Source organism: Amblyomma americanum, chromosome 3, assembly GCF_052857255.1.
Source record: "Amblyomma americanum isolate KBUSLIRL-KWMA chromosome 3, ASM5285725v1, whole genome shotgun sequence".
Classification (NCBI taxonomy): Eukaryota; Metazoa; Arthropoda; class Arachnida; order Ixodida; family Ixodidae; genus Amblyomma; species Amblyomma americanum.
This window is the reverse complement of record NC_135499.1, coordinates 169,478,364-169,499,548: the sequence shown is the minus strand read 5'-3', so window position 1 is coordinate 169,499,548 and position 21,185 is coordinate 169,478,364. Positions and strand designations below refer to the sequence as shown.

Genomic DNA, 21,185 nt, shown 5'->3' with positions numbered 1-21,185 from the left:
AAATCTCTCTAGAGGCTCATATTCCTTTTCATACATAGCAGGCAACGCTGCGGAAGTAGTGCATCCGCGAAACCATATTGTTCTGCCATGTATCATTTGTTCCTCCGGCGAGTCTTTGGACGAAAACAAAGAGCAGTATAAAACGAGGTGGTAGCACTGAAAGTCATGGTCGAAGCTGTGAGACACTCAGTGCTCGGGCCCTCTGGCTAAATTTTTCCTGAATGTGAACTACTTTTTGGGCGCGGATTGAGCAGGAGTGATTCGCCCTACCAACCGCATATCATACCACCACATGTAATCCTTGCATCTCGAAGTCTCGATGAGTTGCAGGACGAAAATGTGTTAAGAGGTAAAACGAAGTCCAGGAGATGCTAGTCATGGCGCTTCAGGCTTGCCGCAACGAAATGCGCTTGAATCCATTTTAGTTTTATGGCGAACTACTCTTTGGGCGCGGACTTCACCTGTGCGAACAGGAGCGCTAGCTTTGGCAGCACTGCCTGCTATGTATGAAACGAAGTATAGATTGATAAATTATCCAAAAAGGATATCAACTATGACAATTTCACCAAAAAGAAAACAGTTTACTAAGAGGAAAAATAACATAAGAGTAAATTTAGTGTTCGCAGCATTATTTCACCACATGATTTTCTGCACACTACAAGTGAGCATTTGTAAAAGGTTAGCAAGTACAGCGCAAAAAAGAGGTACAGTGGCATAGCCATGTGAACTCTTTCAGAGAAATGGCAACACTCTGAGCGCCAGAAAGTAACATACTTTATGGTTTGGTGCAGTTTTTATCATTATGGAGAATGATTAATGAAGTGCAAAAACACAAATGGCAACAAAGTTGGAAAGAAAAAAAAGAAAAAGCAAGGCAGTTGCTTACGAAATGCTAATGAATCACTCAAAAGAAAATAAAAAATTACACTGCTATACTTTGTAAAAATATCACAATAGTTTACTGTAAAGTACAGTCATCAGTTTATAAAAGTTTTGTTGAAAAGCAGAAACAGAAAGAAAAGAGTAAAGCAAAAACCAAAGCATAATATTAGAATGGAAACACTCACCGTACCTTTATGCAACAAAGGAACAATGTGGTTCAGTGTTATTAGGCTGTCCCCATCAAGACTACAGGTTGTACCACTACAATGCCACAAAAGCACACTCACCAAATGAACTGAGTTCCCTGCTCGTTTGAGAGCTTCAACCGCTATGGAATGTGGGACATCTATGAGGTCGACATCATTGACTCGAAGGATGATGTCGTTGACTCTGCAAAAGAAAAAAAAAACAGTTACGAGAATAGTTTTCCCTCAACAGTAAGTACATGCGTGGTTGCAGTTTAAAAACATTGTTTTGGAACAATGGAACATCACAAAGCATGATGTATTTCAATACAATTTAAATTTATTTACAACATTATGTTTCTTGAGCTGTGCATGACAGTTCTACGAACCATACACTTAGACCATGCTGTAACAATGAGAAACACTTCAGAGGCTGGTAGAGTACGTCACCTAGCTGTACATGCTCTAAGAAGAACAAGGCGTACAAGAGAGTTAAAGAAGTTCTTGCTCCAACTATGTAGAGACGTAACATTGTGAAATATGCATTACAGTGCGCTTATAAATCTCAAGGTATGTCTAAACCTAACCAGCATACCATCTAATATCAGTGGGCAACATTCCACTTAAGCCAGTTTGTTCTTCAAAATAAAAAGTGACTTTTATGGTACCGTAAACTACTTGATATAACGCAAACGAAAGCAATTCCATTCAATCCAGGACTGTAAACAGCCATGCTCTTCACGGTGCTGAAGACAGTCATTATTTAGCCTCTCTTGTAGATGACATTCATAATTACAATGAAAAGACATCTCATTGCTTTAGTTTTGTGTGAACAATTTAGCACTTCCAAGTAAGGTTGTGCAGTTCAGTTGCTGATACCTTTAATGAACCTACCTGGAAAATATTATCACAAAAACTAGATGAAAAGCACCTAGATCAACTGCTCTAGTACTGGCCGGGACACAGACAATCTCCTTGCATTATCTAACACACATGGCACTGTCCCACGAATTACAATGAGTTGGTTATTTCACAATACAACAACAAAATTTCCGACCAAGACCAACATGTAATACATTATGAGATACCGATACTTTGTCTCAGTGCATTTTGCTGAAAGTAGAGAACCAAACTTAAACAAAGAAGAAAAAAGCACCCTGTTTCTCAGTTGTTCTCAAGAGCAAACTTATGGCTAGGGTGGCCTTGCCTGTGGCAACAGCAATGGTTCTTTTAAATTCTATATTAAACAATTTGGATGAAATTTGTTGCATTAAAGAAAAAAGATATATATATATATATATATGTAAGCAATTTTCTTGTGGGTGCCGCCATATACATTGGAGAAGTGGTGTCGCCTAGCTATTGGTCTTGTCACGAAAGCCATGCTGCTTAGGGTGGCCGGTCATAACTCCCCTTGGCTGAGCAGGAACAGCTGTTCGCTGCGCTGTGCAAGCATGTTATTTTGAATTTTTATGCATTGAGGATGCTTGCTTTTAGAAGAATATTGATTTCGAATGGTTCTCACAGCTACTGGAAACTTTTATCTGGAATTGCTGTTGCTGGCGTGGTGTACCTTTGCGCGCATCAAATTTGCGCTGGCCAAGAAACAAGCACTTATTGTAAATAAACAAAGCAGAGGAAAGCAAGATGCCCGCAGTGTTGAAATATCAGAGCAGATATTGTGTCATGACATGCCAATCGTACCTCGTAGCTTTTTGCACGGTGCAACAGATACGAATCAACAATAAGTATACATGTAAACAATGTACTTTCTCTTTTCTGGAGGTTACCTACATGGACTACGTTTTTGCTACGTAATGATTCTTGCTCTGATACATATATGTTAAAGTGACGAACGAATAATCTGCCGAGGAATAATGGTCATTGTGGGATTCAAATAAAGCCTGCACATGACTTCCTTACACTCCTCCACTAAGGACATGTAAACATTGAATTTGTGATTTTGACATTCATATATACAATCAATGTTGTCACATTGAAGAGGATACTTCCTATAGACAAATGCCATAAAAATTTCCTGGCACCTTTGTGAACAAAGCGTCCAGTATACAGCGTTTAGGCAGCAATATCAGCTGGTGCCTGATGTGCGTTTCCAAAAATCTGATTGTGCCCAAACTGAATAACTACACCGTGTTTGTGCATACCATTTGATGGAACTCAAAGCAACACAGTGAAGGCATGACAACTAGCATAAAGCGCAATTTCCTTTTTGTAATTTTCTACCGAAACCTGAGTGGGCAGACATCTTCCTGCCAAATACTTGCCTAAGGCCCATGTACGCTAACAAAGAACCATGCTGGGCTAGGATTTGCTAAAAATGCAGGAAAATAACTGGTCTACAAGCCCAGTGCAGTTTAAGCAGAGTGCGCCACTCGGACGCTGCACCAGCTAACGAGAGGAGGAAAGGACTCTCCCCTGGCACGCAGCTGTTTTCTTCCTTACCCATGAAATAAGCCTATAGTGGCAAATGAGAGCAGAATTTAGACTGACTTCAGTTTATCTATAATTAATTGACAAAACTACAAGATCTCAACATTTTGAAAATGTTTTAGAAGTTCTTAGGGTGATACTGTAGACTGTAGCTGTTAAAGCTTTAAAACAGGCAAAGCTAATTCCTTACATTTGACTACATACCATGCCACTGTTATTTCATAAGCAGCAAATTATAGGATATCTATATCTACTCTAATTAAACAATACAACAGTTGTGAAAATGAATTTCAAGTTCTTCAGATTTTGTGTATGAAAATTTCAGTGAAAACCTAGGGCCTAATCGAACTTTTGCTTTTAGCAGTCACTGGATTCAAATTTTCTTTTTTAACACAACAAATTCCATACCAATCAACCCAACAGTTGCACAAGAAGAATGCTTCTCCATTTTTCATGTATCTGCACAGGAAAGCTGAAGTTTGGCACTAGCAAAAGATTCCTTCAGCAGTATCTATGCCCCAGTTGTAGGTGTTTAGGAGAATCCTAGGTTCAAGGTGGAGCAGGTTTGAAACAAGAGTTTACTCACTCGTCAGCACTCACTAACACTATTCTCCCTTTGAGTAGTTCATTAATTCGATCTCATCCTGCCATCTGCTAGCTGTCCTGAATAGCTTAGATGGTAGAATGACTCCCAAATTTGAGCACCAGACCAGGAAGTATGTTTTTTCAACTGTAAATTTTCCGAAAAAGCTGTAAAGCTTTCCTTTGTAGTTGTTCGGCTGCACATGGGTGGATGCTAGTGAGTAACTACTACCTTATATCATCTGTGCCTCAATGGACACTTCTGCAGAGGCAAACAAAATTACTTTATTTTTTGAAAAAGTTGGCAGAAAGAGAATTTGGAAACACTTCAGCATCCCAACATGTATGCTAGATCAATCACACTCACTGTAGCCTTCCGTCAGCTGCAGCCGCACCGCCGGGGATGAGCTTGGTTATGTAGATGCTGGGGTCTTCACCTATGTGGGGGTTGTCTGTGCCTCCAGCAATGCTGAAACCCAGGCCAGCTCCACCCTGTGTGCAGGAGACAGCACAATGGGACAAAGTGCAAGCAATTGAAATGCTCCAGCAATTCCCGAGACCAATAAGGCAAGCCTCTACTACACGCATCATTCTAGGGAAGTTTTCTGGTGGGCTTGCTGGTGCAAACTGTTCATTTTCAAAACTGCAAGGACAAAGAGAAAATGACACACACACACACACACACGCACGCACGCACGCACGCACGAGCACGCACGCACGCACGCACGCACACACACACACACACACACACACACACACACACACACACACACACACACACACACACACACACACACACACACACACACACACACACACACACACACATACTGTGCTGTGTGTCCTCTTCCCTTTGTCCTCGCTTTTTCCTGTGGTTTTGAAAAATGAACAGCCCCCACAGTAAAGGTTGTTTAGAGATTGTATTATATGAAAACTGCCCTAGCTCATTTTAAAGAACATGACTGATGCATAAAAGTTACACTTAAAGCAGGCAATCATGTGCGAGTTTTACTTTAATTCTGAAGTGGAGCTACTGCTGGCAGATCTGTGGCAGCTGAAATGTTTCAGCACTAAATGTTCAAAGGGAACAACTCTAGCCATGCATTATGATGATTGTGGTTACATGAAATGCAAGCACTGCAGTAAGCAAACAACATACAAGAACTGGATTCTACATGCTCACAAAAGGCCAGTATTTTATTTGCTAATACACAAAAATAATTTCTACATAAACTATTTCTATGAAGATTCAATTTTGTGTAACAATGATGATGATTTCAGAATACTCTAGAGTCCTGCCATATGCTTCTGCAGTGCTAGTGGAAAAATTGGCACGGCTGTGAACAGAAGACATGCCAGACATGCAGCCATTGACTGATTATCAAGATACAGCAGTGCAAACAAAACTGAAATATTGAGACTGTGGCCTACTTTTGCAAAAAGCAAAATGCATTTCCAGCCAAGAGAGGAGGAGAAACGGAGACAGTTACCCTCACCCTTTCCAGCGTGATTTCTTCAAACTCCCAACCATCCTCCCCATTTGTCTGCTGCAAAGAAAGAAGAAAAAAAAAATGGGGGAACAAAACCATATTACTGTCAAAGAATGAGGTTATCTCCCAAAATGTGAGGCAGTGATATGAAGGAAATCTGCCCATTTTCAGAAGGGCAGTGACCTAATGTGAATGATAAAAGCTAACCTGATAGCAATACAAAAATGCACCAAAGCAGCTTTTGCGGGCCTGCTGCCTCAGCACAAGGTTTTCTGAAGAGCATGCACATTTGAGATATCTATGTTTATCACCATAGAGATGATGGCTGTATCTCCTGCATCCCAGAGAACTGGTTATTTCAAGTGTGTGAACGAAACGAATTGTGGACTTAGCATGCAGAAAAATGAACACACAATATTTTAGAGTTTCCTCTCTTTATTCTCGAATTCAGCACAGCCTTTCCATGATTGTTTTGTGAAATTCACACTAATGCTAATATGAATAAGTATTCACCAGTGAAAAATACCAAAGGGAAACTTAGGTAACGAATGCTAAATGTTTAGCTTACAAAAGACAAGTCCAGGCTATCATCATTTCGGTTACGTGGCTGCGGTTTTGGCTGCATCTCCAGGGAACGAAGGTAGGCATCCATCATGCTGCCTTTGTCATCAGGAGGTCTTGGCTTGCTCTCAAGTCGAAGGGCGGCCAGTATTCTTGGCTGTTCGTATGAATCAGGCTTCTTTGTCGGCTTGTCTACCTTTTTTTTCCTCATTGAACTTAGCTTCAAGCCGAAGCGCCGTTCCTTGACTACGACAGTTTCTTCAATCTCTTGCGAGTCACCATCAGCAGGAGAGTCCATAGTAATGTTGGCTGGCCTCCCTTCAGAGGATTCAGTTAGTGGATGTGCAGCACTTGAGTCCACAGATGCAGCACTTTTAGCCAATTCCACTGCTGACTCATACCTCTCACAAGCTGCAGCAACTATCTCCCTACATGAATCTTCAACTTGCTCGGTTTTCTTCTTGGATCTGAAGCTGAACATTTTGGTCCTTGCCAAGCTCTTGCTCCTGGTGTCAGGCTTGTAGAGGAAATACTCTTGCTGAGCACTAGCAGCTACTACCACCTCTGCTGACAGTGGCTTGTCCACAGGTCTCACTGACACTTGATCTTCTTGGAGGCTTGTGCTCTCATCCCATTTAAAGTTCTCAGCCACGTGAAGATTTCTAGCCTCTGTTATTGTTTGCAACTCGTCACTACTGACAGTCACGTCAGCCAAAAGCTGTAGGTTGTGCCGCCTTCTGGGACAGCTATCCACGAAGTCCTGGCTACGGTCGCGAATAAATGTAGAGTAGCTCCACACTGTCGGTGAGGAAGAGAGTGCACTTTCACTTCCTGCTTGCAACACTGTCACTTCATTCTCGTGGTCAAAGAAGGACTTTACAGGTAGCTGGGAGTTCTCAGTCATGTGCCTGCCATCGTTGGCTTCTAGGGAAGGCTGTGTGCTTACAGCAGGAACGAATTCCTGACTGGGAGGCGCCTTTTCAAGACCACTGCTTTCCTCAGCAGTCTGAGGCAGTGTATAAGCATGCCCGACAGATTCTACAGCCTGTATTTCACTGATGGCTTCATTTTCCTGAGGCTCGAGCGTAAGATCAGGGGTTGTCTTCCATGTCTTCGGTGGAACAGGAGGTGGAACTTTCTTTAAGTGGCTATGCAGTGGGAATCTATAGTCATCCGAAGCTGGACTGAGCTGCTGCTGTGCCTGTTGCTTTCTAAGTTCCGCTAGTATCTCATCGAAAGATAATGATTTTTCAGGCTCCACTGCCACGGGCTCAGGGCTGGCGGGTGGAAGTGCCTCTTCAATGCTGGAGGCTGAGTGCTTCTTTTTCTTTTTGAAAGAAGCAAACTTGAAAAATCCTTTCTTTTTCCCAGGACTTTTGCCAGGAGATGTTGGTTCATCAAAGCTTTCAAGATATGCCTCTGACACAGGCTGTACTGGCAAAGAGGAGGGAACCTTTTCATAGCTATGAAGCTCTGTGCTTTGTTCCTGTACCAACAAAGAAGACTGGTTTGCTTCATCAGCATTTCCTAGTTGAATGCTACGAGTACGTTCAGGGTTGTCAGATGTCATCTGGGCAGTAGCTGGCAAGGCCCTGCCTGGCGGCAACTCATTGTTCCCGTGTGTAGCTGGTTCCAAATGCGAGTTCTCCCTGGAAGCCAAGTTTATTTCCTGTTGTGCTGCAGCGCCAGTGTCTATCTGTTGACCATGTCTATATTCCTCATTACTTGCCAAAGCTACACTGCTGCTAGTATTTCCGCTGTCACTGAAAAAGTTTTGATCAGAAACCTGGTGGCTCAAAGCAGCACCTGTAGTAGCACTTTCATAGTCGTCAGAGTAGTCCTTTTTCTTTTCTTTGTAGCCATCACCCTGCTCCTTGCTTTTACGACGGCCAAAAATCTTCCTGCCCCACCTCCCCGATGATCGTGGAGCTTCTTCAAACTGTGACGGCAGCTGCTGCCTCGCCGACCTTTCATCGGTTGATGATGATGGAACATGTGGTAGAGTAGACTGTTCTGGTTGACTGTCACTTAAAACTGTGTGAGGCTCAAGTTCTCTAGGTGCACCTGCAGCATCTTGATTTTTTGTGGGTGATACACTAGTGGCTTCTTCCTGAGCTCTTGCACGGTGCTGCAACATCCAGCTTTTTGCAGGTACTGGGGGTCCGAGATCTCCAGAAGGGGGTCGCTGTTGATCCGAGTCGTCCCCTAATGGCCCTCTTGACACCTCCTCTCGATTTGAACTTGTATTATCGCTCCTGTTCCCCTTTTGTACTCTTTGATAGATGGCAGTTTTACTGGTTGAACGGCCAAAAAGTTTTGCACCCCATTTTCCAGACGTTTCAGTGACGTCTTCGTAGTCATGTGACGATTCACGAAAATTGCCTGCTGCTCCCTTGGCACTGCTAGCTCCGGCCTGCTCTTCTGATGACTTTCGACGATCAGAAGTTTGCGTACGCGCTGTAGCTTGCAAGGAAGGCGTGGCTGACTGCTTCTGCGGCGGGGAGACTTCCTCTACATCGTCGGCACCAATCACCCTGGAGACGCGCTCGTAGAGAACGCTGTCGTCTAGGGACCCGCGGGGTGCGCTGTAGTTCCTCCGGCTCCTCTCCGACCTGGGCGTGCCGGCTTCCCAGCTGGACGAGAGCACGTCCGTGCCGGCAGGGCTCTCTTCGGTGGCGCTCGCTTGGGCGCGGCCGGCCGCCTTCCTCAGGTAGCTCCTGGGCGTGTCCGGCTGCGACGGGGCATCGTCGACCAAGGAGTGCTCGGAGAAGGCCCCTCGAAGCTGCCGCGGCGACTTCCTGGACCTCTCGCGCAGGCTCCGGTCCCACTCCCAGCGCGAGTCGCACGTCGGCGCGATGTCCACGTATCCCCGCGGCGCTCGGAAGTTGTCGTGGACACTCTGGGGGTATCGCCGCCGACGGTCGTCGTACCGCTGGTGCGGCGGCGGCGGCTGCAGGGTCACGAAGCTGTACCATTTCCTCACGTCGAAGAAGCTCATGGCGACAGCCGGCGTCGCGCAGAGCGCTGCGCGTCGGGACCGGGCACGCCAACAGTGGCGCCTCGGCTAGCGGCGCTCGCCCACGGCCGTCGACTAAACGCGCAACGGCCGCGCAACAATCTCCATGACGACGAGAGATAGCGTTCCACTCGAACTATGGCCAGCTATCGCAGCCCGCGGACTTTCCCTCCGTTCGCGCGCGCTCTCTCTGCTCCCAGCGGAGACCTCGTAAGACGCGGGAACGGCAATACACGCCCGGCCCTTATCGCGAGGCATGCCGAACGCTCCGCATGTTCTGATAAGGTATACAGCGCATCACACGGTCCGACTTCCTCACTGAGTCCAGAGACTGTTTAAGGAGGTGCGTCACACTGCGCGTCTTTGAAGCGCAGCAACAGAATACTCCGTTTTAGCTTCACGTACACCTGAGGCGTAGCCCGCAGTGTTTGTGCTGTCACTTCCGGTGTGCGAACATTACACGAAGGGAGAGACAGAGAGAATTTTTCTCTCGCAATGTTAATGTAAACACCGCAGAGAGGTCCGGGTTTCGCGTGCTCCAGAGGCATGTCCAAAGGGCGAGATCAGTGCGGAGGGGGCGGCGTCATAACGAAACGGACACGTGATGTTTGCGGTCGCACAACGTACGTAGCAGCACACACTGTGCAAACAGCTGCCAGCGACACGGAGACGGCCTTCCTCGCGTGCCTGTTACGTGGGCGAACGCAGGCAATGCACTTGCGACGAAAATAGTCGGGATGGCGGTCGTACACTGTATTTCACTACGCGCGAATAGTACAGCTGTGCCACAGTGCGCGAAAAATAATTACGAGAACGCAAGTTGGGCGCGATCGACTGTCGTATTAAAATAAGTGTACCTTTCTGTTCAAAAACAACATATGCAGTATACGCTGTTCTCAAGCCCAGCTAGCTCGCAGAAGTCGACCATTTTCATTTTAACCATACGGTACAGACATTTTTTCATGGCACACTTGAACCCTACATTTGCACTTGTTGGGTATGGGGTCTGATGCAACCGCACACACAAAATACCTCATTGACGCTTCAGGCTAATTATGATTAATCTATGAACCAATAACCGACATACAAGAGCCGGCTTAACCAAATGGCGCAGTTTTTTTTTTCCCCCGTTGAGTATCCCTATTCGTTATTGGACTTTATTGGAAGAGCGCTTGAAAGTGCATCAATCTTCCTCAAGCGCTTAAGTGTCTGTCGGTTCAAAGTTTTTCTCTCTCTCTCTCTCTCTCTCAACCACCTTCTCAACGAGACTAACTATAATACGCCCACCCACAGACAAGCAGCAAACCATAAATCGAACAGGATGACGTTCGCGTCGGCTGGCTGATAAGCAGCCTATACAGCGCGTAGGTCTCTGCACAATAAACGGAATCGCTTGCATATGCGGGCATGTAAACATTACTCACATCGGACCCGCAGATAAAGGCATAGCCACAACTACGTATATACATGGACATTCTTTTACGTAGGTGCGGAAAAAGAGATCTCTTATCTATCGTGCAAGCATGCTCGCTAACACGTAAGCAATGACCAGCGTCTAAATTTTCGAACGCACGTAGCACACAGGTACAAATAGTTCGCAGTATAGTAACGACTTCGTAGTCAGTAGTATACGTCCGATCCAATACGCCCTGAAGATGACGCACCGTGCTCAGGCGTCCACCGAGTACCAGTGAGTAACGTGCCCGTGCACGAACCACCGTTTATCTTGGGGCGACGTCAATAAATTCTCTCGTGCAGATAAGGGTGACGAAGTCCGAGAGTGAGCTGTGCTGCAACGCGATGTTGTAAAGCATGCATGACGCACCCAAGAACCGAGTTCAGACTGCAAGGCTTGTGAGCGCACAAATAACCGGCGAAATAAGGACGCTGTGCGTGGAGCGCACGAGAGTGGGTTACGCACAGGCAGGCCGTATACACTCGACATTCACGAGAGGCTGCACGAAGTGCAAACAAGAACGCATCCAATTGTTTCGCGATATCATAAGTACACTCACAGCAGGCGCTTCAAGGCTTCAGTTTCAGCGCTTTTTTCTTCTTGGACCTTTTTACCTTTCTTTTATTTATTTGTTTCGTTTTTTGGCGCTTAGTGACATAACTTCCGGAAATAAGTTAGCAAAAAAAAAATGTTTTGTGAAACAGGCGAACACTCCCCGCGGCTGGTAGTCTTAAGTGATAAACGATCAGAGGCCCAGCTGTACACAAACTACCCGCGGTGATACTCCTTTTACGTACTTATGATCGAAGGGAACAGCGCAGCAAACGCAGTGACCAAGAGGTGCAGGACGACACTGAGCTGTTCACGACAAAGATGTCTACATGCCAAGAAGCCCAGTCATCAATTTCAGCAAACCCTCTCTACTCGGAAGTTCCGAGATAGCATGGTCTAAGATCAACGTGTTTCATTTACGCATCGACAGTGTGGCGTATCGCAGTCCGAGCAGATACGACACGGTCCGCATACTCAAGCGGTGCGTAAGGCACAACGCGAGAGATGAGGTACTTACACAGAGTTGGCGCAGGAACGGCGTCAGACAGCGAGTCCTTATCTCCCGTCGCCCTTCGCCACAGTATATACACTTTCAATTAACCTCCGGAGAGAATGAACGCGCGCCGCAATTATTGGTGTTTGGCAGGTAGCAATAAAACCACGATAAGATACACAAACACAGTACATGTTAATTAGCGGACAGGGACAAATACCGCTTTTACTTTTTTTGCAGTTTTTTTAAAGCTAAACAGTTTCACGCATTGGCTATAGCTGTGTGAAAAAGCATTTCAAGTGCACCACTTACATATCGGTCACCGCCAACGCCGCCGCCGCCACCACCGCCCAATAGTGGGGTTTGTGCCTGCAAAGAGGAAGCGGGAATTGCACGTAAGCGATAACACCCTTCTCACAGCCATAGTGTTGAAGTAAAGCGTCAGTGCATTCTTCTGCTCAAATGCATGGAGAATTGGGAAGCAGTAAGTGCAAGCATGTTATGTAGGCTCGCTGGCGCTTCAAAGTTCGCGGGGAAAACCAACGCAGAGAGAAGACCCGGAGATGTGATGGGTCCACATATATCCTTTGGTGCCATTTCTACCAAGGACCCCTGACAGCTCACGTATGTCATCACCGTCAAAAAATTCCCGGACACGTCGTGCACACCCAGAATTGTAGGGCCCGCATTCCGACGTCCAACAAACACTGAGGAAGGCCTGTATACTTCGCTGTTGTGTGCACAGCGCGTTGTGCCCATAATGCAAGCGTCACAGTGCACTATACCGTATTTAATCGCGTATAGGTCGACTTGTTTATTTTGTTTCTTGTTCCTTTCTAAATCACGCTCTCCAAACTTGGGGCTCAACTAATACGCGAATCACGGAAACTGCATGGCGCAAGCCTGGCTACAGACACAGAAGAGAAAGGGAGATAACGGCGCCACGATGCTGCTGAGGGACGCCTTGTCTTCTAGGTGAGTTCTGAGCCTTGTTCACAAAGAACGGCGATTGCTACCATCGCTGCTGCAGGAAGGCTTCACAGGCCTCTTCTCTATCAAGAGGGTCCCGGAAAATATTCTCAGACAATGTCGACACGCAGATAAGCACGCCCCATCGCACCGAAGGTGTCCTCGAAGTAAAAAAAAAAAAAGCGATACGAAAAGTCGGTGACCATTCCTGGCAGCATTTAGTCAGCCGTCATTTTAGGCGGGGAGGTGTCAAACAATTGCACGGCAGCACACGAGTGCACCATATAATCGAGAGCGCCTTTTCGCGTACAATAATTTCAAGCTTCCTGCAGTCCCGTGGAGGATTACCGCCGTTAGCCTACGACATCGGCCACACTGCGGACGTTGAGGGTGAGCTCCGAACTTTAATAGAACGAAATCAAGGCGTTAATGTTTCGCGTGCTCTAACGCACGTTCGCACGCACGAAGTACCTAATTCGCGCAGCTGTGTATACCGGATTTTCTCAGGGCGCCACCGAAGCTATATACCACATATATGATGCGCTGTGCCAGTCACAGCGAATGTTGACGGCTCGGAGCTTCCGTTGGTCGGCCTATACTGCATTTCATTTTTTTTTGCTTCTTTACACGAACCGAAGTTGCAGAGTCGGCGGGTACGCGGTATCGCGCAACATGCAAGTAATTAAATACGGTAGCTCAGCAAATGCAGAAAACAATTGGGATGAAAAAAATATTTCGTTTTCCTCGCGCGTGCACAACACAAACGGTGAGCATCGAGCACAGAAGCACAACCATTGTAACCAGCTGTCTCGCCTTGTCTTAACACAGACTGCTATACTGAGAAGAATCTTAGATAAAACCTAGAGATCGGCGTCTCGCAAACAGCGATCGCAGAAGCGGTCCGAAGTGCGTTGCATATTTACAGAATCCACAACTCCGGGTGATATGCCAACGACGAGGGGTTCAGACACGGTCCCCCTTTTCTTTTCACCAAGATGCTGGGTCTCCGAACCAAGAGAAATAACAAGTTAGCGGCAGCAAGGCGCACCACCGACACACGTAGCAAACCCAGCTGCAAACCGCTTGTAAACGTTTTTAGCGCTAAAAAGGCGAAGCGTTATATACCGAGGCCCGTAAAGTGAGCGCAAAAATGAATTCTACCTTCACAACAGAATATTGGAAAAGGTGCCTGCCGACGGGCGGGGGGGGGGGGGGGGGGTTCTAGCGAAAGGAAGGACTCACTAACTACGACATGCTAACTACTACGGCCGGTAATGACAGACGTAAATTCGGCGTCGAAAGTTTACGTGGCAGGAAGCTAGTTTCAGGAAAGGCGAGTTTTGCGATCGCTGCATGTAACCCGAAATAGAAGCCTGCAGCCTGCACTTCAGTGCGGCAACTCGACAGAGTGTTTGTCTTTTACAGGCTCAGCGCCCAAGCTGCGCAGAAATAGCTTTCTTTCAGCGACTTGTGCGCCCCGCAAACATTTGAGGCCGGGTGTGTATTTTGCCAGCAGCTATGGCGGCTCGCCGAAAAATGAAATACTAAAAGGAAACGAGCCAATGGAAGGAACAACAAACATGAACCGCTGTAGGCCAACAAGTGAAAAACAACGAACTATCTCTGATTTGTCGAACCGGAGTTCCATAAATGTTTCCACCCTTGCGAACACAGCACACACACAAAAAAAGAACGTCACTCATGAACAGCGCAGGAGACGCCCGAACGATCGTAGAAGGAAAACTGTCAAAGCCGATCTTCAGGACACAGAGACCCCACACAAGTAAGGAAGTTGGCCGGCAGAGAGCCATCGACCATTCCTGCGTCCGTCCCCTAGCGAGGCTCTTTAGTAAGAACGACAAATGGGGCTCGAAACCCCCGAAAATACGACTAAAAAATTTACAGAGGGAAAAGAAAAAGAATCGGATAAAAGAGGCGAGGTTAATGCGCGCTGCGGAGGTTAGCTGTTCGGGAAGCGAACAGAAGAAAGCTCTGCGAGGCGCAAAGAGCCGAACCCGGAGCGATGGAGTTATGGCGCGTCGAAACATTCGGAGACACTCGCACACGGGCACAGCGAGCACGCAAGAGAGCAAAGGGAACACTAAGGAAGAAAAAAATATATATAGCAGGAATGGAACGACCACTGGGTTACGGTGACCCAGCCCCTCCACCCCCCACTTTTTTTTCTCCTTTCTTTCCCAGAGTTCGACTCGAGCTTTTCGCCGGCCAGAGTGAAAATCTCGACCGAAACGATGTAGGCCTATCACCGCCGACGGATAGGGCCCAGAGGGAGGCGGGGGGGAAGAAGGGATGTCGTTTCTTCTCGGCTGATAGATATCGCCAGAGACGTCCAACACGAGCGCTTAACGACCGCTCCCATTTTTGTTTTTGCTCATCGCCTTCTTCGTACCTCCGCCATTTTTTTCTTTCTTTTGATCCCTGTATGGTCCAGACATGACTGTGCGCGGCCTACAGAGTCACGTCCAGCAAGCTAAGACGTCTAAAGAGACGGCAAGGCAACGAGAAGACACGGCAGGGGGAAAAAAAAGGGCCGCCAACAACACGGCCACTCCATTTTTTAGGAGAGAGAGAGAGAGAGAGAGAGAGAGAGAGAGAGAGAGAGAGAGAGAAGGCGTACCAAAGCGATGTCAGTGCGGCTTACACTATGAGCGCACGGAAATCAATGAAAAGAGAGCCGGCCAACTTGTAGCAGCGCACTCGTCCCCATTGGCTTTTCGACCGTGTCGAACCGGCGCGCCAGGAAACGGCGACAAACCGTCAAAAAAGCGGTGCCCGTTGGGGAAGCGCCGGAAGTCGAGAGAGAGAGAGAGAGACGAAACAGGGCGACGGGAAGGGACAGACCTCCCTAATAGCGTCGCCGATGCAGACACAGGCGCGACAAAAAAAAAAGAGAGCAATACAAACGCACCAGTCGGCCCCATCGCAAAAGCGCGCGTATCCGGCGTTCGTGGCGCTGCAACGCTTTTCTGCTTCGCCGACGGGCAGCTTTGGACACCATGGCGTCCGCAGGCTCCGGACGCACTACCGTACCTAATAAGCGTGCACCAGTCGGAAGGTCGTACAGATCGCGGGGTGGACTGCAAATCGAATGGACAAAGGAAGGTAATAACGGAAAGAGGTGGCGAGCGGGGGGGGGGGGGGGGGGGGCGATAATGTCGCGCATTTCAAAGGCCGCACCGCGATACAGGCCCAATATCACAGAAGTGATTAGGGCAGGAACAAAATGCGCTAACCGGCGAAGAGCGGAAGACGAAATAGTATGTCAGTAAAAATGATAAACAAAAAAAAACGAAAAACTCAGAAACTGAAGTTGCATTTTACAGCGGAGGTTTTCACGCACTCGGCACAAGGTCGCATAAGGAAGGAATTCAGAAGTTTTATGTTCCGACGATACGAAACACTCCTCCCTCCCTGCGACTGTTTTGTCGTTTACACCTTTATCATCGGGAGCTGCTGGAAGTGAAATCAGTGCTGACAGCTACCAAGCACGCTCTGGCCTAACACGAAGCACTGATCAGTGACGAACATCGAACGAACAAGTTGGGGAGAAAAGAATTATATACGTAAGGAGGTCCCATAAAACCAGCTGACAATAATCATCAGGTGGATTACGCCGAAAGCAAGGCAAGCTTCTAAACAAGCTATATAAAACATTAAAAAAAATGCAGCTATTTCCCACAAAGCAGGCAAGTTCAGTCATTCGTTTAGCGCAAGACAGTCTTAGTCAATCATGCGCCATAAAACACAACCCAACACAACACGAGCGACAAAGCCTCTTGCGCTGCCCTACTTCTTTTACCGCCGATGAAAACTTTACACCTCTCATCTACCCTTTAGCCCGTCGTGCCGTAGGCGACGCGGTTAGGGCAATTTTATTTTTAGTTTTCTTTGGAGGCCGCCAGCCTAAAGAATATCCTCCGACTGCTGCTAGCGTGAGCTAGACACGACCACCCTGCCCCATCAAACATCCTCAGGCTCATCCTTTATCCAACTTAACACCGCGAACTTTTCATACAACACGAGATGATAAAAATTTTGAGAGCGGCTAAACCTTGCGCGCGGTCGCGGTCCTTATACTTACTAAGTTCAACACTATGTGCTGGCCTCATTTTGTTATCGTGAACATAAATCGGCTACGAAAAGCAGGATTAAGACGCTGGTATCAACATGCTGTATAGGGCTACGCGAACCCAACACACCGTGTTCAGTTTTATTTGTCGGCTCTGTAAACGCGCTTAGCTTTCGTCTTAGTTATTCAGCGAACCGTTCAGAAGTGCAGCAACTCCTCTCAGTTCCTCCCACGACATACAGCGCATACGAAGGGTAATCGCAGCGAACTGAAAAAAAAAAAAATCAAGAGAGGCGCGGAACGAAGCACTCTCCAGACAAAACTCTGTGCTCGCGGAACAGGGCGATTTGCATGAGGACAAGTCGGCGGAAGCTTTGGTGCCGACAAGCTCATTACAGGCACCCCCAACTTGTGCAGTGGAATGAGATACGCGGCGCCTCTCTCTTAAGCCAGCCAGAGTGTGAGGAGTTATTCTCCTACGCGCCAGTGACCACGGGCCATACGCGCGCGTGCACTTGGCACGTGTATGAGCCCCGTATAATTAAAGAGGTTTCATTATGGTTATTAACTCTGCTGTCAGGCACGCCGCGCTGCTGGACAAATTAAAGGCGGCACACCGCGCAGAAAGACCAAGAAGCGAGGTGGGGAGAGAGAAAGTGTTGCTGCAGCAAGATGCCAGGCCGGCCCCCTCTCCCAAAGTTTTTTCTTTTTTTTTCCCGCCACTGTTCCGACGCCCCCTCGGTACCCCAAGCGCGGAAGGCATGCGGAACACTCCAGACGATGCACCAGCACGCCGTGTATGTCGGATAAATGCAACAACGACGGGTTTAGCGACGCACGATGAAACGAAATGAAAGGAGGCAGCAGCTTCGAAAAGATTACAAGCATTGATTAAAAAGAAATAAAGAAAAGCAAAAAAAGCACCCCAGCGCCAACAATGAGGAGTGTAAAGAAAACGTTATGAGCTCGCCAGGCAGCAGCCTTTTCGTTTAGTGCCCGAGAATACGGGCAGCGATGCTAGCCCGCTGTCGCGACCGAGAGAACGATACTTTATCATTTCGAGCTCTCTACAGCCGGCGTTGTCGCAGACGGGAGCTTATCCGCAACGTATGCGTTGTATACCAGCTGCCTCGACCGAGTTAATGAATTTTCCCCAAGAGGCTACGGACAAGGAAAAAGCTGCACGCAAAAGGGCGGAATAAAAAAAAAAGACGAGAAAAGGGCGCCAGCACAGGAGGCTCGAAAGAACGTCGCACGAGAAAAAAACAAAAACAAAAAAAGCGTCTCCAGTCAGAGAAGCAGCGGCGCACTTCTGCAGCTATTGTGGTGCAAGAGAGGGAAGAGAAGACAGGGGCAGAAAAAAGAACGCTGGACCATTGAGTTCACGAAGTGATATTGTATACTTCCTGTTGATACTACACGTAGGCATTTGTACGTCCGGACAGGGGAAAAAAAAAAACGCTCCAAGAAAGAATGTCGTGCAGCAGATGAGAAGCAGCTCAATATGCGACTAGCCAGCGGTGGATTTGTGGGTTACTCTCGGAAGGGGCGGTTGGCGGTTTCTGGCTTGGGGAGGCGGGCGAGGGGTGCTTGTGACCGCTCCTTCCATAAATCCGCCCCTGCGACTAGCAAATGAGGCTATATTATTCTCCCCATTAATCTAATTTGTGACCACTTTGCAATTAAAATATATAATTACAACATTTATCACATCAATTTTTTTCTCCCGACCCTCCGCTACGCAGAGGGAGAGAGAATGAAAATCTTGATTATTTTCCTTGTTCCTCCCTTTTTTCTTATCGAATCTTGCGAAGAAGCAGCAAAAACGCCCCCCCCCCCCCCCCAAGAAAAAAAAAAAACGTGACGCTCGCGTGCTGTACGTTGAGATTGCGTATCTGCCCAAGGGCCACTGTGCCCAGGGCTTAAAGTCAGGGGGGTCTCGACCCACATCAGGGTCTGACGCCCTCTGAGCTAAAATAAAATGCAAGGGACTGCACGAATTCGAATCAGGCAACTATTTTTTATTCTTGTCAGTGGTGGTAGGATCATTTCTATTCTATCGTTTCGAAAATTTCACTCATTTTGAGTAAGAATAAGAATAATTAACACGTATATTAAACCTCGAGACGGAGAGAAATAAAAAGCCGGCAGCACAACACAAAGCCTGGGAGAAAAAGGGAAACCCGTGCCCGCAAACCATATGAGTCAGTCCAGATGTAGCCGCTCAGCTCCAAGGCTACACAGCACAAAACAACAACGAGAACACTGGCAGAGCGTGGGGATCGCTTGTTTCAGGTCTGCATCGTAAACTGAGCAAATAACGACTTTTAAAAGTTTCAATTTATTTCCTTTTCCACCTGTCCTCGAATCATTAAAGAGGACCCCTTCAATGAAGCCAGACTTAAAGCACTGAATTCTGCCCCAACTGTGAAATCGAGTAAAGCGAATTCGCTCTGAGCAGAATTGGATCCACGGTCCATGCGGAAAGGCTTACGGGCCTCGGCGTATCGTAGCAAACACGTGGCTCCATGCGAGACTACAGCACGAAAACTGTCGCAAACGCGCCTCCACAAATGTATACTGCGTAAGCGAGTCGCAGTTATGCCTCACCGTAAAAATTACGCACAAGCAGAACCCGCTGAGCTCTCACGGTGGGCCAATTTTAAAGGAGAGTGAGCTGTGTACCAGGTCAACGGAGGAGCGCGGTGACAGCTTCGGCACACGTTAACGGCAAATGTTCGGCATGTGCCCAAAAGTTAGCGAAATTTCCCATTATGGTTCTTTCGTGTGTGTCGCACGCGTCTTCACGTGATCCTCTGCCGCATGTATTGTCGCCACCAGCGAAGCCTGCGCCCGTGCTGCGCCATGCAATCAGGAGACGAATGCGTTGGTGAAGCTGGCTGGGAGAGGTCGATAGCAGGAAGTGTGGGGTGCTCCTAAAACAATTCCAGCACTCCCGCCTACTTTCGCATTCTGAAAACTAAACATTTCGACAGAATTGCCTGTCTGGTTGGGTTTGGCCCCTTGTTGGTGGCCCATTATGAATACTTAAAGACGCTAGCCACAGCCCCCAGTCATTCCTGAAGAAGGAGCCGAGCCGGATTCGAAACGTTGGGTTTCAAATGAAAAAAAGCTTTGAGGCACAGTTTACATCCTTCGCATTCTGTGTTGTTACAATTGCTTCAAAGAAGGATGGCAGGCAGACATTTACCATTTTTCACGGCAAGGGGAGAAAAGACAAGCCTCCAAGGACTCGAGATCCTCAAACGTCAGCAGTGAAGCCACGCAATCGTTTTTTTTTTTTCTTTTCAGCTCAACAAACGTTTCCAAAAATATACGCGACTTGAAGCATTCGGCGTGGTCGAGATAAGAAGCGCCTTATGTCATTCTGGGAAAATCCTGCCTAGTATTAAAAAAAAAAAAAACGCGCAACACGGCCGTGGAGTCGGGGAGGGAGATATGACTAATAATGCCTTGTCAGAAGAAAACCGGGGAGAAAACAGAGAGCGAGACGACGGCTTCGTCCTCCTCCCCTTGTTGAGCAATCTCGGCACTTTCTTCTCGGTGCCGTTGGGTGCCGCGCGCAAGAATGCGAAGCGCTCTGCATGGCACACGGGCGAGGAGGCGAGATTTACGACGGCGGCGGGGTGCAGCGCGCGCGCATGCTTCGGTGCTCAGGCAGCTTCGTTCGGAGCGGGCCTGATTAAAAGCCGCTGTCACAAACACGAGCAGCAGCAGAGGCACCAGCGAGGATATGGCCACTTTCCCGTCGCTTCACCACCCGCGACCGCGACGTAATTGGTTCGCGCCACCGCGGACGACGACAGCACCATGACGCCGTGCGCGCCCGCGCAAAAGAGTTGCGAAAAGCGCGGCTCCGAACGTGCGCACTTCACGGTGTGCCGCACGGGTACTGCAGGCATTGCTCTACACGGAAAAATAAATAAGCTACTGGCGTATGATACGCTTAGCCAGCTCAGCTACACGAGAAAACACAGTATGGTTTATTTATTTATTTATTTCATAATATTGTCAATCTCTTTTTTAGGGATATTTACAGGAGTCCATGGGTAAAGAACTGCAAGTATTTGCTAGAGACATTCGCATAAGCGTACAACAAGGACAACGAGAAATGTTAAACATAAAGATAATTGACCTATGTAAACAGCATTGAATGGGGGGGGGGGGGGGGGGGGAGGTAACGCACAATCAACTGGTTTCGGTTACATATGACGACACAGCAATAGAAAACAGAAGAGACGAGCACGTGGAATATAAAAGCAATAACATCATGCACAATTTCACATCGCAGATTTCATCATACATAGAAAACAAAACAATCATAGGCACAGTAACTATAGCACCACTTTCTCGATACGGACAGCACAGTTTGACCAGCAGTTTCGACAAATTTGTCAACAGTAGGCTGTGCGACCCCCGTCTTGGCTAAATCATTCC

At 47.5% G+C, this 21,185-nt stretch overlaps 1 protein-coding gene across 19 annotated transcripts in view; it reads right to left on the bottom strand.

Annotated features, from left to right (window-relative positions):
* Positions 1-21,185, bottom strand: part of dlg1 (MAGUK family member discs large 1) — a 540,041-nt gene that overhangs the window by 111,888 nt on the left and 406,968 nt on the right. For 16 of the 19 annotated variants that reach the window (XM_077658726.1, XM_077658727.1, XM_077658733.1 and 13 more), the window contains 4 exons: positions 11,981-12,037; positions 5,591-5,647; positions 4,468-4,592; positions 1,170-1,272 (listed from right to left, as the gene is read on the bottom strand). In XM_077658726.1, coding sequence (XP_077514852.1) covers positions 1,170-1,272; positions 4,468-4,592; positions 5,591-5,647; positions 11,981-12,037 — 342 coding nt within the window. Of the gene's footprint in view, positions 1-1,169; positions 1,273-4,467; positions 4,593-5,590; positions 5,648-6,158; positions 9,270-11,980; positions 12,038-21,185 lie in introns of those variants that run through there. The other 3 variants (XM_077658735.1, XM_077658740.1, XM_077658722.1) reach the window with 2 other exon arrangements.